Source organism: Achroia grisella, unplaced genomic scaffold (genome assembly GCF_030625045.1).
Source record: "Achroia grisella isolate CSIRO2021 unplaced genomic scaffold, CSIRO_AGI_Agris_v1 utg114, whole genome shotgun sequence".
NCBI lineage: Eukaryota > Metazoa > Arthropoda > Insecta > Lepidoptera > Pyralidae > Achroia > Achroia grisella.
The window spans coordinates 2,240,956-2,259,042 of record NW_026712585.1 but is presented as its reverse complement, the minus strand read 5'-3'; the positions used below and the strand labels follow the sequence as shown (position 1 = coordinate 2,259,042).

At 32.7% G+C, this 18,087-nt stretch overlaps 1 protein-coding gene across 1 annotated transcript in view; it reads right to left on the bottom strand.

Annotated features, from left to right (window-relative positions):
* Nucleotides 1-2,826: 2,826 nt before the first annotated feature.
* Nucleotides 2,827-18,087, bottom strand: part of LOC131850386 (P protein-like) — a 42,956-nt gene continuing 27,695 nt past the window's right edge. The window contains exons 7-17 of the mRNA XM_059200600.1: nucleotides 16,693-16,950; nucleotides 15,447-15,650; nucleotides 13,993-14,108; nucleotides 10,079-10,217; nucleotides 9,465-9,600; nucleotides 8,812-9,014; nucleotides 7,898-7,991; nucleotides 7,473-7,615; nucleotides 6,839-6,949; nucleotides 6,054-6,201; nucleotides 2,827-5,489 (exon numbers count right to left, since the gene is read on the bottom strand). Coding sequence (XP_059056583.1) covers nucleotides 5,311-5,489; nucleotides 6,054-6,201; nucleotides 6,839-6,949; nucleotides 7,473-7,615; nucleotides 7,898-7,991; nucleotides 8,812-9,014; nucleotides 9,465-9,600; nucleotides 10,079-10,217; nucleotides 13,993-14,108; nucleotides 15,447-15,650; nucleotides 16,693-16,950 — 1,731 coding nt within the window. The 3' untranslated portion in view covers nucleotides 2,827-5,310. The remainder of the gene's footprint in view (nucleotides 5,490-6,053; nucleotides 6,202-6,838; nucleotides 6,950-7,472; nucleotides 7,616-7,897; nucleotides 7,992-8,811; nucleotides 9,015-9,464; nucleotides 9,601-10,078; nucleotides 10,218-13,992; nucleotides 14,109-15,446; nucleotides 15,651-16,692; nucleotides 16,951-18,087) is intronic.

Below are 18,087 nucleotides of genomic sequence, written 5' to 3'. Positions count from 1 at the left end.
TGTTTCATTATTTATTTAATCCACTATATTTAAATTTATACGCGATTTTAGAATAAAGCGATATGTGAAACACGAATTAAAATCGGTCAAGTAACATCTGAAAATAACGCATTTAGCGAACGAACGAAAACCAAAAAAATCAAAAACTCTTAATTATATTCATTAACAATGTATTTTCTAAACATATTGGTCTTTCTAAAAATGTTCATGTCCTATTATTATTCTCCTATATAACATCTATTTGTTATTTTTCATATTTACAAACTGAACGAATCTTAAAAGATTTTATATATATATATAACAAAATATGACATGCATATAGATTGTATCACGCCAACGATCATACCCTACTTTTAGTCTAAAACTAACAGGCAAATTCGCGGATAAGAGGTAGTTTTATTTTTAATTAATAATATCAGAGACAACCAAATAAGCGAATATGCGCGCGAATACTGCCGTCGCAGATCTGTTGTTTCACCTGTTTGACATTGAAGTTAATAGACTAACATGCCCATTTTTATACATATGTATACATAATATTATTTTGGAAATTGTAATGTATGACTAAGTATTTATCAACTGCCTTATCTAGTAGAATAAGAATATGACAAGTTACGTGTAAATTAGTGACAATATCACAAAGGTCTACCTTCCTATCTACCTCCCGTATCTATCTACCAGCCGTAGGTACCACAATAGAGGTACCTACCAAGACCTATGAGGATGAAAATGTTCTCGTATCGATGACCAAAGATCGTCGTACTATGACTTAGTGAATTTTTATAATTTTGTTCAATTCTTACGGAATTGAACAAATTTAAAAAAAATCATTTCATTTCATCGATTAGCATGTGTGAGACCGCAAATATTCAGTGTAGAAACTTGACATAGTCAAGTTTCTACGTTACGAACTTCTCTAATGAGTCTACACCCATATTGTGATACGTGTTTCGCCTCTGAACCAGGCATCATCAGGCTTTGAATAGAGTTTGGATATAGCTTGGAACCTAGTGTTGGCTGTTTGGCGACCAAACCGCGACTTGGTCATCTATAAAATATACGTCATACGACTTACCTATCTGGTACAATTTACATTTCGATGTAGTATTTTCCAAGAGGATATTAAGTTTTCTTAAGGGTCGGCAACGCGTACATGACACCCCTACTGGTTCAGGTGTCCATAAGCCGTAAACCGTAAACGGTAACCGTTCACCATCAGATGGGCCGTACGCTTGTTTGCTACATCATAGTATCTCGTCTAGACATTCCTCTCCATTGCTTATATTATCTCTAATTAAATATTACAATGTTTAAAAATACATAAAAATATTTCCACTAAACAGTCGCTAATCTGAGAGCATACACTATTATCGGTCGTTACATATCTAAAAAGTTGGAGTTCGTCGAGACTTAGTGATTTCTACTTCGACTTACGAAAGATCGCTGGTACTTATCTGACCGACATCACACAAATTTGTATCTAATTTTATTTTTGACCAAGTCTCCGGTAATGGAAACATTGACAACAAAAAGAATGTGTGAAACTGCGGTAGGATGACGCCCTGTCACGATGGATCCATTTGAATCCATGTATTGCTTAATAATTCTGTTTTCTGTTTAAAGAGGGAGATATAGCATGCAGACACATAACATGTTACTTTCAGGAATGGCGTCATACATGATGTACAATGTAATGTATTTTTGACACACGGTTCATCTAGGCTGAATTTTTGTCTGTATATTTATTCTTACTAATCTCTGAAACGTCTGAACCCATTTTGACAGGACTTTCACTGGCAAATAATGAATATTGTTATTCAGTCATTCATAATTTAAGAGCTACGCTCATGTCGGTGGAGCCCTTGCCTTCGCGATCTTCCATCATGTTCTTTAATTCCATCAATTCTTGATACGACACGACTACCATTTTGTCCTTAATTTATTTGATGTATTGTTATATATATAATAATTTTATTTTATAGAAAAAATGGTTAAATTCCACGCATACTAAGATAGGTTGGTGTTATAATGGATAAATGTAAAGTACTTGGGATTTTCATGGAGGTGTAAAGGTAACAGTGACATTAGAGTAGTCCGAAAAAAAATATGGAGAAAGATATACTACTTTCTATGCTGGTCAATCATATTGCAGATATAGGACAGGGAGATGTTATCTATTTATAAGGAGAAATAAAACCCATACCAAATATTAATTTAATATTGTACTTGAAATAAAGCCTATGATTTGAAGGATACAACAAAAATAATACTTATCACTAAGTACAATTTTTTAATACAACAAGAAAAAAAACTACGCATTACTATATTAATAAACAATTTATTTATCACTTGTCTAATATATGTTAGACACCATTAGAAAATATTAATTATTCTTTTAGGTACACAAGTTAAGTTTTTCAGGGGAGTCGAGGGAATTGTCACCATTGGCGTATAGTGGTCCCATTACTATCAATTTACCATGTCGACCTCAACGCTGCCTCCCTTCAAGGGGACCAAGAATTAACTACGAAATCCAAGGAGGTCCCATCGAAATTATCATAGTCAATTAATGTTGAATTTGCCATGTTGGCTTAATTAATCTGATTTTCTATATACCTACAGGGCAACAAACCTGAAGTCATGACTGTTATTGATATACCTACATGAAACAGCAGAAAGGGCATCAGAAATTATTACATATAGGTAATATACCTACATAGTGAGGCTCATAGTATCTGTCAAGCGCTGCCAGACTCGAAGAGTAAGTATATTTATACTTGTGTACCTTGAAATTGACTACTTGCCATTTTTCTGAAACAGGTATATTTTATACCTTTTGTAGACTTATTTTAATCCCCCTAAAATTATCATTTTTTATTGCCATATACCAATTTCCAAATCTCAATACAGCTTGTAAAGAAAGTTATTAGGTAAGTTAGATATACCGATGTAGACGGACATGTTTAAACTGTATGTCTAGTAACTGTTTAATTTTGGTTATTACTTATCATATCACATTTTTATATAATTTACATTATACTATATTTAACAAATAAAACTCATGTAAAAATAATTTATAATAATTATTCTTTGATGTACTTAAATAAGTAAATAACTTAAATTATAATTGTTCGACTAAAATACTGAAATAATATAATTATTGTGCGAAGGTGGCGCTCTGTGAACTTAAAATAGTTATTTTATGCTAATTATAATACGATTCATTTTGTCGCGTACTCATACAATGTTCAATGCGCAGATTGTACATACATATTTCATGCCGTTTAAATACAACAAGTCTTTGGCAAGACTCGAAAGGAACCAAAACAATTAGTTTCTACTTTAGTGGTATTTTAAAATATAATAGCGACTGTAATCCCAGACGGGGTGGCTAGTGTCATAGTTATTTGTTGATATTGAAAGAAAGCAACACTTGAAAATGCCTACATTACAATGGGTATTTGTTGTATGACCGTATTATTACGTTAAATGCTTATTTTATCCATTTATACGATAAAAATACTATTTTGATTACTTCTAAAGTAGCTAAATCGATTTTAGTAGGAACAAATAAACGCATAGTGATTATGACTATATTCAAATTATACATGAAACCATGCTCTATTTGTATAAAAAGAAACAGAGGTTTTGTGTAAAAAATAGGCATATTGAATGTCCAATTAGTATACACATTTATACTAAGTCTACATCTAAGTATGCCTTTGATCGTAATACTATTACATTTAGTATTAATAGTATATATTACTATAAATGTTTAGTATTGATTATATTACTCAATATATTCTCCATCACAAACTTCCAATATAAATCATTCTGTCTCGCTCCAACCAATTCAACAACAAATCAGTAAGATAGCCAGATAACAAAATGACTGGCCACTTTTGTTATTATTTTTCCATTTTAGGGTGCAAATAGGTGTTAATTACTCTAAGTAATAAATATGTACAAAAACTTGCTTAAATATCCGAAATCTCTTGGGATCTAACCAAGCTGACGATCACCAAAATACAATTCAAGTAATTTTATATGCAAACTATCACATTTTGAGTACTTTCCGTGTTGGTAAACCATAAACCTCCTTTGGTCCACATCGTATCCTTATTAAATATAACAACCCAACAATACATATCACAGATAGTCACAGGAACAGATTAAAACTAAAACCTCTGGTAATATTGTTTGCATTCTATTTTAATATTCTCGTATAGGTACTGTATCTTCGAACCAATAGTCCAAACTTAAAGTACGGTAAATACGTTGTGATAATTATTCAGATGCCTTGGGTTCTAATTAGTGAATATAATCTGATACTTATAAAAAAATATAAATAATCCTATGTATAAAAACGTACCAATAAATATCATTATATAACTATTCTCATAAATGTGTGTGAGAATAGTCATAATTTATTTTTATAATAAAATTATAACTACTCATCTGTTTTAGGGGCTGTTTAGTGACCTCTAAGAAATTTATAATAGGCTACAAAATGCCTAAGATATATTTTTAACTTATTAATAAATATAATTTCAATGCAGAATTTAAATATGCAATAAATATCGATAGTTCAATGCTATATCACTAAAAATACTTCACTAAGCGTAAAAAGTAAAATATTAGTAGGCTATCGTATACATATTGAAAGTGATGTCTTTACAGACATTATAATCCTAACAAATAATTATATTTTCATGACAATAATTTATCTCATCTAACTGCTAATACAAAAATTAAATAAGACAACAACCTATCTATAAGTTAATTAGGTAATTACAAAATAGATTTCAATCCTAATCAAAAGTTTTATAGCTACTTATACAAAGCTACGGTATTAATTTTCAATAGAAATCAACTGTCCAATAATTGCTTCAATCATATACCGATAATTAATATAAAGATAAGATTAATTAGTACAGTTAAACTCTCCGTGTAAAAATTAGGTATAAATCTGTCACCTCACTACTTGTTATAGTCCCAGGATATCCCAAAAACTATTAGGGACCAAAGCGCACTATACTATTGGGAACCGTTATGGGGAGATACCTGATCCCTTACAGTGGACTGTAAAGGTATGGTGTAGTAAATTATGTGAGATGAAAGTAAAGTATAATTCGGGAACTTCCTTGTCTGCAGACGTCATGTTAACAAATTAGTGAGAATATTTGTAATACGTATTCTCACACGTTACGTCTGAAATATTCTCACAGAATATACTTAATTTCTCATCTACGGATTGTGGAGTGATTGAGTAAGTGCAAGGTCTATTACAGTAAAATGACCTGTACGCAGTCAGTGCCAAGTAAATACACAGTGACAGAGCAGAAGATACCCAGATGCAACCACAAGATGACCAATCATGATGGGGAAACCGATCTTGAAGAATTGCATGAATGTGAATCTATAACCGTACTGTTCAGCTACACCAGCGCACACGACGTTTGCACTTGCGCCAATCAGAGTGCCGTTACCTGTAACACAACAAATATATACACTATAGTATAATAAATATATATATACTATAGTATATTTATATATGAAATATATAAAATGATTTTCATAACCGTAATCGCGACTGGAATAATCAGGTCAGTAATGTAGTGTGGTCTTTTCCCGTCTGTGGATAACTGAAAATTCGTTGCTCCTTCTATTTTATTTATTAATTAATAAGTAATAAACTTCAAATAAATCAGCTTAATTATATAGGTAGGTACATTATGTCAATTAATAAAAAAACGGTATATATCGTGTTCTTTGCCATAGTTTCGTTGTTTCTCTGTCGATGTCGTAATGACCGAAGTCCGAGCATGTTAAATGCTGTTGTACTAATTGTGTTGAGTATATTCGCATCTCAACAACTCGACTATCTCGTCCTAACTACCTACTGCCGTCTCTAGTGACAAGTACATTGAAACACTAAGATTTTTGGCACTAACTTCAATCTGTAGGTGTAAAAGAACAAAATTACCACTTATCTAAAAAAAGTAAATGAACAAAATTACCACTTTTATCTAAAAAAAAATTTAGTCCCTTACCTCCTAAACATGCCCCAAATGACAGCGCCCAGACTAGTGGTGCAATCGGCAATCCGAGATTAGGATTGGATCCTAATGACGTCACTACACGAACCATCATTGTCGTTAAAGGAATATTATCCACGAATGCCGAGGTTACACCTGATATCTGCAAAAATTCAAATTCAAAATTAGATGCAAAGGAGTTTTAGCGGAACACACAAAAAATTAAATACGAGAAATTTTAACTACAAGATAAACCAAAAGCCAGCGATAAATGTAGGTTTTTCTATGAAACCGGAATTTTATTAATATTATAAACACGAAAGTTTGTGAGTATAGAATTCAGTAGTTTTACTGTGAAAGTATAATAAACAATTGTTACATTTTGACAGTAAAACTACTGAACGAACTTTGATGAAACTTTACAGTCATACCAGCTTGTACGTCAGAGTAACGCATAGGCTATAATTTAAAAATATATTACGTAAATTGAAAGAAATATAATGATATCAAGTAAGTACGATGCAAACGATGTTGCGCATGTCATCTAGTGGGAAATAAGCTGAAGTGACTACAAATATCAATCCATCGCGTGACGCCTGTAGTAAAACTCATATGTTGCCGCCTGAAGGCATATGAGCTTACATAGTCTATAATTTCACTACCACATATCCTTCAAAACTGAATATAAATTACAACGCCACTTAGATTACTTTGTCATCAAAGTTTATAGTTCTTGGCAAAACATGATAAGATAAAGTAACTCAATATTTGCAACTTATATAATATCTTAATGATCTTACCCAGAGCATGAGGAGTATAGCGACTGCTAGTCTGGCACTTTCATCAACCTGCAGTATCAAACCCTCCGTCAGACCACCAATGTATTCGATGAGACCCAGTTTTGAAAGTGCCTGTAACATTTTCGCACTATTTGACACTTTTTTCCAATATCCAAGAAAACACATTAATACAGATTAAGGGATTTCAACTTGACTCATCAGACAAGTTCGAATCCCTTAAAATGTAATATCCTCCCTCAAAGTCCTATAAGTCACAAAAAGGTTGATGATATGTAAGTAGTATTTTCGTGAATATAATCAATATTTAAAGGTTCTCCTTTTTTAATTGAAAAAGAATAGTTACTCCGATTTGTAGGAGAACAGTGTTCTTAGTAGTGGGGACAGATTTTTTTAATGGATGAATAGTCGATGTCCATCGTGGTAAATTCGTCCATTTTCCATCCAAGTTTTTTTATTTGTGAGTACAATGTGGAGTCTTAGAAAACTATACGTATTCATTAATTCCTTCTCACAATAAATTTACTTATCTGACTGTACTCTCATTATCTTCCACTGCTATGCTCCCATTTATTTTTACAGATGTGCTTCTGTATCATGCTTAAAATGTGTACATAAATTAAACAATACAACAGACCTCCATCAATACGAAGAGTGCCGCAAAAAATAGCAACGTAGACCACTCGACTCTATGCAGGATAGGTTCCAAATCCTCACGATCAGCCAGTGTCAGCAACAATATAGCTCCCAGTAGCGCAGTCCAACCCAGGGATATGCGATCTACAAATACATATATATATATATGTATATTCTTGAATACTTATTCGACATTAGTCTGAGGGCAGGTATCAAGGGGTATCAATCCCTAGGGATTCAAACCTTGGCTCAGGCCGTCGTAATTTTTATCCCCGTTTGATTTAATGGGGAGATTCATCATTCAGTTACTAATAGTTAATGGTTATTTTATTAAAATTAATCAACAAAGTAATTAAAATTTGCTTTTCTAAGGTAAGTTTTATTATAACCTAGTATTTATTTCCTCAGTTGTGGAATGATACTTACTCAATTCAGGTATTGAATGCAAGAAGAACACTATAACGACGAAAGTAATGGCCACAGTTGATTTTAGTAGCAGCACCTTATCACGGATCTTGTACTGTAATAAAAACATTAGTATCACAAATTGAAGTTATCGCTGGTAAGTAATAAACTTCATTAACTCGAAAATCGAATTATGGAAACTTAATTTTAAGGTTTAAACTATAAAGTTTATTTCGCATTGTATTTTTGTTAAAAATGCGTCATGTTTATTGACATTATGGTTTTTGAAATTAGTTACTTTAATATGCAACAAAGTTCAAAAAGACTTAAGAGACTGACTGACCTCACTAAGACTTTATACTTATCTCATTATCGTCCACTGGTGTCCCGCCAACATAAACGGTAACGCAAGCGGGTGCACCAGTCCACTATCATCCATTAAAAAATACATGTCAAGGCACTAGTAAAGGATGATAATATGAGGATGAGGTCAGATCAGGTAGCCCATCGTGGCAAATTCATCAGGAATTTATTACAATTATTTCCAGGGGGAACCGGGTGGAAGTCGATCTGATATGGTACTTTGTGAGCAATATACATAGTTATTAGTCCACATTACTAATAATTCACTTCCCCCACCATTCATGTATTTTATTTCATATTTTTTTATAATAGAATGGTCCATAATTTATGCTGACGTAGCATTAGTGGAGGATGATAAAATGAGCTCAATGTTAGATCAGTTAGCCCATCGTAGCAAATTCACTAGGAATTTATCACGACGCTTACCAGGTGGAACAGCTTGGAGATCTGCCTGCGATATATTGCTAGCAATGGGCAATGAGCAATCAATCTACTTTACTAACAATCCCAGTAATATATTACAGTAACATTTTATTAAGAACTGAGAAAGAAGAAGAACTGTTCCAACATACCTTATCCTTCATTTCTTTCAGAGTATTCTCGAATGTACTCTTAGGACATGCTCTCTTTCTGCTTTCCTTCTCCAGAACCTCCAACTGATTGTTTAGTTTCCGAATCTTTCTTTCCAGTCTTTCTTTGACGACTTGTTCATCTTTGCTTAAATGTGGCAAGGAATCGGCTGCTCTGCGCCATATAGATATCTGCTGGCGAAGATCTGAAAAAATGAGATATGGATTCTTAGTAATATTATTATATCATGCATTGTAGTACTTAGTCTAGTAGTAGGGGAATAGGGGATTGTTGGATTGTTAGTAATGTGCTAAAAACCCTATTGCTAGCAACGTACCTTGGCAGATTGACCAGCACTAGTGCCCCGCCAGCGTAAACCGTCAGCGCACATGGTAGCACCATGTGCGCTGACGGCTGACATTCCATTAAAAAATGCTATTCACGTATATATTCAACTATAACACACTTGAATAGTATTTCTTTTATTCCAACGTAATATTTACAAAAGCAATGCATGAGGAGTATCGTGGATGTCCAATGGCAACATGAAATGGCACGATGCTTCACGTCTATAGACGACGCGACGGTTCCCACTTACCAACCGTCAGCCGTCTGCTTTCAATTCCCAATATATAAGAAATATTTTTGTGCATACCTTGAATTTCTCGTGGTACTTTCAATCTGAGCTTGTTTGTGTCCCGATATATAAATCTAATCTGTAAGTATGTTTGTATGTATACCAGTAGTATGCCCAACGACATGTGAAGCGTGAAGTTTGTAAAGTTAATTCCCTGAAAACAAATTAAACGGTTAGTAATATTAAATCATTATCTGTAATTATAAATATGAAACTAAGTCGGTCTGATTTTTACCTTTTTAAGGCTTAATGAAATTTGAAACGCGAATATTTAGAGTATAGACTCTATATATACATATACATAGAGTACAGACTGTATTAACTCAAAAAATCATATATATTTGCGGTAAATAGCTAGTAATATACCTATATATAATTTTCAATGCGGAATCATAGTTAAAAACATTTTTTCGAGTGGTCCACCCTTATCACTTAGGAGTCCGAAAAATAATTTACGTCCTGTTCTACTAACACTACCCCCTACTGGATATATACACAAAATATAATAATCATCGGTCAAGCCGTTTCTGATGAGTGACTGAGTTTTGTTACTAACACTATGATACGAGATTTTATATACTAGATATTCAATATAACTATATACATATATAAGTATAATAAAAATTACTCACCGATTGAATTACAGCTTTATTAGAGGCAATAATCACGTTAGGCGGATCCCCAACTGGAGTCATCGTGCCACCTATGTTACTATATATCACCATAGACATAAGTATAGGCACGGGGTCCAGATCCATTACTTCACATAACCTGAAAATTTTTATTATTCAACACACTTGCTCGTAAAATAGATCTAATTTCAGTTTTCATAATATAAAGTTGCTAATAAAACACGCGTGCGTTATATATGCTATAAAGTTATATTCCATAACCGCTCTATTTGCTATTTTTTTTATCAAATTTCAACTGACCGCTTTACTTCGGCTAGGCTGGCGCAGTGAAGTAAATAAAACGGCAGTAAACCTACAGTTTTATGGTTGAGTTTATTTAAGATCCAATGTGTTGAACGTCTCGTACGTATTTAACACCGTTGTGTCTATTCTATCTATCACTCTGAAATACCGCCTCGTGTATTATAACCGTCATAACGGATTCATATAATAATATACTATTATTTCATCCTTCAAAAGTAGTTCGTAGGCCAAGCAAGCTGCTGAAATAGGTAACACAGTCTACCAAATTTTCAAATATTATTGAGATAATTAAATAGATTTTATATCTTCCAATTTTCACATTATACATCATTCCTTGGCACCTAAACTAAGTATAAACTTATATTTTAGATACCAGTTGAGTATAATGATAGTGTTACTATCATTATACTCAACTGGTACCTAAAATATAAGTCAATGAGTACCAACGGCAAACAATATTAGAGTACATTGAAAAAACAATGGTATAACAATAAGGTACGTGTTAATTGGCGAAAATAAATTTCAATACTTACTGTTTTTATATTATTTTATTTAATTCCGCCACTATTGGCATGTGTGAGATCCGCAAATATTCGGTTGCCGAAATAGAAAGAGAAATAGAAATAGAACTAATCTTTATTCAAATAAACTCATTACAAGCACTTTTGAATAGTCATATTTTGATTCTACCACTCATTCGGAATGCAGATTCATCACAAGAAGAATGAGCAAGAAACTTGGATGTTGCTCTTTTTAATAGATGTTTTTTTTTTTATATAAATAATTACAGTGTAACAAGTAAGAGGCATGCGACAATCAACATAGAAATCGCTACGCACTCATTATTAGTGTAATCAGATAATATTGTCAGTGCTATGTATTTAAAATTTTTCTACAAAAACATTATTATCGTTAACGAATTCTTCAATTTTATAGTAAGCTTTTTTGCAAAGGTAGTGTTTTATTTGACATTTAAATCTTTTTTCTGGCAGATTTATAACAGACTCTGGTATTTTATTGTAAAACCTTAGGCAATTGCCATAAAACGAATTACTAACTTTAGCCAAACGACATTTAGGTAAAATCAGTTTGTTATTGTTACGTAAGCTTTTATTAGTGCAATCACTAACTCTTTTAAAACTGTCTATATTCTTCCTGGCATACATGATATTTTCATAAATATATTGAGAAGCAACGGTGAGGATATTTGATTCCTTAAAGCACTCTCGCAAAGACTCCCTGGAACCCATGCTATAAATGGAGCGAATGGCCCTCTTTTGTAAAATAAAAATTGTATTTATATCAGCTGCTTTGCCCCATAACAAAATACCATACGACATAATGCTATGGAAATAGCTAAAGTACACAAGTTTAGCCGTTGCCACGTCTGTTAATTGTCTAATTCTTCTTACCGCATAAGCGACAGAACTAAGTCGACTCGCTAATTTAGTAATATGAGCACCCCATTGCAACTTGGAATCTAATGTGATACCTAGAAATACAGTATCATCCACAAAATTAATAGGTTTATTGTCCAACGTGATTTTTGAATCTACCGGGCTTACATTGGGGAGAGTAAATTTGATACATTTAGTTTTATTTGCATTTAGTAACATATTATTAGCCGTAAACCATTTTAAAACATAAGAAAGAGCACCGTTTACTTCGTCCAAATCATCAATATGTCGATTGACTTTGAATACTAATGAAGTATCATCAGCAAACAGAACTATGTCAGCTATCTTTTCTACCATATAAGGAAGATCATTTATGTAAACTAAAAATAAGAAAGGACCTAAAATAGAGCCCTGAGGAACACCCATTTTAATACTAGTTCCCTCAGACTTTACACCATTTATTTCGACAACTTGCATTCTATTATTTAGATAGGATTTCATCATGCTTTGTGCTTCATATCTAATACCGTAATGTTCAAGTTTGAGCAAAAGTGTTTCATGTTCAACGCAATCAAATGCTTTTGAAAGATCACAAAATACACCGACTGCATCCTGAGACCTCTCCCAAGAATCAAATATATATTTAATGAGAGCTACACCGGCATCAGTAGTTGATTTACCGGCCGTGAAACCAAATTGTCGACTGTGAAGCAGTTTATTTACTTTAAAGTGTTGCAGCATTTGATTGAGCATAATTTTTTCAAACACTTTACTCAATACTGGTAAGATAGATATAGGCCTATAATTACCTACCACAGTTTTTTCTCCTGACTTAAAGAGTGGAGTTATTTTGCTATGTTTCATTAAATTGGGAAAAACACCATCAGAAATACATTTATTAAAAATAATTACTAAATATGGAGCAATAACATCTATAGCGGTGTTAATAACTTTAACAGACATGCCCCAATGGTCTTCAGTATTTTTTAAATTTAATTGTTTAAATGTTTTAGTAATTGTAGCAATGTCAATAAATGTAAATTTAAATGTAACCGGACAAGAAACAACATTGTCAATAAGGAATGATTTAGCTGTACTAGGAGAAGAGTCCAAAGAGGAAGTAATATCAGTTGGAATATTAGCGAAAAAATTTTCAAAAATATTGACAATTTCTTTTGTGGACGTTACTAGTTTATCATTATACAATCGAAATTAATGGATGCCCCACTATCTATATCTGAACTATCATAACACTAACTACATATAACTAAACTCTATTTATTGCCTGATGATTTCTCGTTTATAATCACTAACAGGGATGGTCATAACGCTTCCAGTAGCGGTCAGGTTTCCACACTAAATATTTGAGGTCTCACATGCTAATGGTAACAGAATTAAACAAAAAAATATAATTACATTAAGTAATAATACTAAAATAAGTCGTGTGTTATGTAACAAATTATTGATTATTATTTTACGATAGATAATATTATTATGTTTTTTATTTGATAAGTAAAATGTAACGTATCGTAATCTATATATATAAGATTCTATCAGTCTTTATAATCTGTTTGATTAATATCTAACCGTCGCGTCTACCACTTCTAATGATTACAAGAATATAATAATGGCTTTAATGTCTCGGTAAATGTTGATAAACAGTTAATATCATAATTACGTTCATATACAACGTGACCGTTTATTTTTAGACTCTACTCACATTGACGCAAATCCGAAGCGAGGGGATGCAATTTTTGTTTATTTATGCTAGTTTAAAATGACACTTCGACTCTGCGTTAATACGAGTTGAGCTTTATTGTCAGAATTGGATGCTTGCGTACTAGTAAATTATGACTATACGAATAACGTAGGTTTGAAAGCCTCGGTGGTCTAGCGGTTTAGCACACCGCCGTATTTCCGTTGGTCGCGTGTTCATTCCACACACGACACAAACATTTATTTTCATGTGTACGATAGTTTGTATCGGTCTGGGTGTTTTATGTAGGTATAATATTTATGTATTAACAAAAAAATGTAGGTATTTCTATTCGTTATCTAGTACCCATAATAGAAGCTCTGCTTAGCTTGGGACTAGATTGGACAAATACTGCTGGTAAAAATGTAACATTTTTGTGCCTGTTTAAAGCGGAACATACAACCTGAAAGTAGGACCGTCCCATCTAAACACTTTACATGTGGTCACTGTATTCATACCTGATTGTTACAGGCGTCATCAGTAAAACTGTTGTGACGTTATCCAAGAATGTCGAGAGGCCAGCTGTGATGATGTTCAGCAGAGTGATTAGAGGCCACAGCTTGCCTTTTGTGACCTGTGGGGTAAATATTATTAATTCATGTTTCACATAAACAATTATACACACATATTAGTTCTTCTCAGTATTCTTAAGGGAGTACGTCATAATATGTAAAGTTGATAATAAACAAACAAATGAGTAAGAAATGAGTATATTATTATCTAAATAACAGTACTCGATAACAGCAACTGATCAAGTATCCATATTGTACACATCGCGTATGTGTATACATATAACCTTACTTCCTTAATCCTTACTAATAAAGTCTGTCTCGCTTTCACGCCAAAACTACTAAACCGATTCAAATTAAATTTGGTACACATTTCGTACACATCTGTGTACCAAGTTTAGACTTTCTAGTCTAAACCGTGAGAAAGTACATAAGGTACTTTTTAATGAGAAAAAAGGGTAAGGGGTAGAAATGGGAGATGAAACGTTGTATAGAAGTATCGTCATTTTTAAAGCCGAAAAAGACTAATTTTAAATGCTAAAAAAGGGTTGTAAGTATTTTAAAACCATTCATCTCGAATGATTTTACGGAAGTATCGTCATATTTAAAGCTAGAAGTTTGAAACTTATTGTATGGGCTGTTGATTAAATATGACATTCAAAATTTGTAAAAATTTTACCCTTATAAAAGGTAAAATAAAATAGAGATGAAAGTTTTTATGTAAATTCGGCATTTTTGAAGATAGAACGAAATTAAATTATTTCTTTAGCTTTAGGATTAAATTATTAAATATTTTTGTTTTATTTGGGTCATTGTTTTGTTTATTTTATTAGTTAAAATAGATATTACTTTCGAATACAAAACTCATATAAACACTTTATATCTTATATATAAATATTTTAATAAGCTTTTTGTAGTGAAACAGTGAATTTGAAAGAATTTATCATCAAGTAGAAGTGTCTGAGTACTTGCTAACATACGAGTACGAGTAGTGGTAATGATCTTTGTTATTAGGTCAGTGCCTTTTATTAATGTACTGATAACCAAACTCCATTTATTTATATTTATAACATGGAAGAAATTAAATGGCGTATCAGCTTAGTACATCGCCTTACTTCCGATTGTCCAGGGTTATATTCTCGCACGATATTATTTATATTCATGAGTAGTATTGTTTATTGGTATGGGTGCTTTCTATATATATTTACAAAATATGTATACAATAGATAAAACTGCGTCGGTAGTTTTATTTAAAGAAAAATCTTACATTTTTTGTCTAAGTCCTATTAGCTGATCAGTAACTTTGTTTATAATACGATAATTTTTTTTACACCACAGTGGCCACAGTCGAGCATACGGGCTATCTAATAAGATAAAGTTACCGTAGCCTGAAATTCAATTACCTCGAAAGTATATACTGCTAAGAAGTCAAACATCCCAGTTTCTGCCATAATAGCCACCAGCAGCATCATGCTGAAGAGCAACAGCAGTGTCTCCATATCAAGCCAGGATACCACCTCAGGAAGTGACGGCCGTTCTCCGGCTAATGCTAACGTTGCCAACGCAGTAGTTGACACTAGTATCGCCGCCATTGTCCTGTTAATAATCTGTGAATATTTATTTCTTTGTATTGTATAGGTAACAACTGGAAGCGACGGGATGAATATGGGGCCTAGTAACGTGCCTTGGGAGAGACTTCATCTAGTAGTGAACTGTAGTGAGCTTTCGGCGATGATGATGATGATAAAAATAAATGTATTTATCAGAAAACATAAACTAGTGTACAATGTATCTACCCTCACACTAGGCTAGGCGAGATGATTAAACATGCAAAATATTCATCGTCATTAAATTCATGTACTAAGAAATTAGTCACAAATAACTATCTCATTATTGCTAAACAAAAACGGTAACAGTAAAAACCTAACTTACACAGTGCATTATTTATCCACAGGTGATGAAGGAAAAGTGGGGCTTCATCCTTTTATAGAGTATAACGAGGGTTGTAAACCTGTTTGGAAGTCTGTTGTTTTGTTAGTTTTGAATGTGTATATTACACAAAGAAAAGAAAGAAATATTTCTGCACCCTTCAAGGCGAAAAGGTTATATTTACTAAGGTTATTATTACTATTAAGTGGCAACTTTGTATTATCATGAATCTTATTATTTTCTACCTAACCTTTCTTCTTTGGTTCTTGTAGGATGCCAAACAAGTTGGACCACCTTATGCAAATTGCAACAGTCACGTTTATGGATAGCACTGTCTAGTCATAATGTGAAGCTTTGCGTTGCCATTCTTAAGGACTAAAGATTTATGCCTCCCTTTAATGTAATTTCACTACCATATTGGAACATAGCTTACAAAGAAATGTCCTTAGCAGCAGAAATAGTAGAAACCAAGATATCTCCTTAGACGTCTGTACAAATTCTAAGTCTTGTAAGAATAGAATAAAGATATATAAGACATAACAAATAAGTGTTACGTCCTTTTCTTTTCAGGTAAATTCTTAATTAGAAAGAATATAACAGAACACAGTTGTCATCCAACTTTATATTTGAAGCCTTATAACTCAATCACTCATTTCCATTAAGTGTACTTAAACACCTGGATGGAATTAAAACAATATAAGTGTATCTAAGTATACTGACCTCGAATATAATCAACACATACAAGCCACAGAGCAGCACACACGCATATATAACGCCGGTAGTTATATCCAGTGGGTTAATAGTGTAGCTTATCGTAAACGGAATGGTTTGATTCGCTGTGGATTTCATTTGTATTGCGTACACAGTGGAAGAGTTTGTATTGCTGACGTTTGTTGTTAGTCTAAGCACAGACTGCCTGGGTTCTCCTTGGTTGAAATCTACGTCATTTTGTAATACTATTTTCCATGGGACAATTTCCTGTAACAAAAATATATATTTGAATTGTAAACAAACAAAAGTCTGTGCTCTACTTTCTCTATATTAATAATTAAATATAAAAATAACCCAGGATATATAATATCATACAGCTTTGTCTGGTCCTGAACAAAACAAATTTTTCCTTAACAAAGGAAATTCATATGGCGCCATCTAGTCCTAAGCTAAGAAAGCCGAGATTAAAACTGCATGAAAATCCTTTGGGTAATTTAAAAGATATAAGCGAATAGACAGTAGCGGTTTTATACTATGTAAATTTATACAAATATGTTGGTTGCCTCTTGAAATCGGCTACAATCGTGATATGTATTACGAGACGAATTAAGGAAAGAATCATTTCATTAAATAATAATTATAACTAAGGACAACTGTCACAGCGTCATCTAGTTCAAAGTTTAGCAGAGCTTGTGGTACTAGACAACTGATATAAATACTTAGATGTTTTTATTGTACACAAAGTATAAATACTTAAATTCATTTTTTGTAATATACAAAGAAAACACCCAGACCGATACAATCAATCATACTCATGTATTCATACGAATATATTGATTGAACGTGAATCAAATCTCCATCAACTGAAGGTAAGATGGTGTATTAAACAGCTGAGGTATACATAGCTGTACGGTCGCATTCATTCTTTTCCAAAGTCATTTTACCAACATTGTGAATGTATACATACAATAAATAAATGACTAATGAATTTACGATATAAATACATAAATGGAACACAATAGAACACCTGTACTAATATCATGATTACATCGGTACATACAACAAATTAATTGACATTGGATTGATATATTTTACGAATTGGTTTTTATTTCTGACCATCCATTTCATTACTTAATATATTTATATGATATTGTTTAATTCCGCTATCATTAGCGTGTGTGAAACAACAAATTAGTCCTGACCACCGCTACTGGAAGCGTTATGACCTATTTGTGATCAAATTCCGACCGTTATCGGATCTACACCCATGTTGCGACACGTGTTTTATAAATGAGGCATCATCATGCAATGAATAAAGCACAGACAGAATATACTTCATTTGTAACATACAGCGAAGAAAAGTCGTAAAAATATATGAAATAGCACATGTATAATTAGTCACTG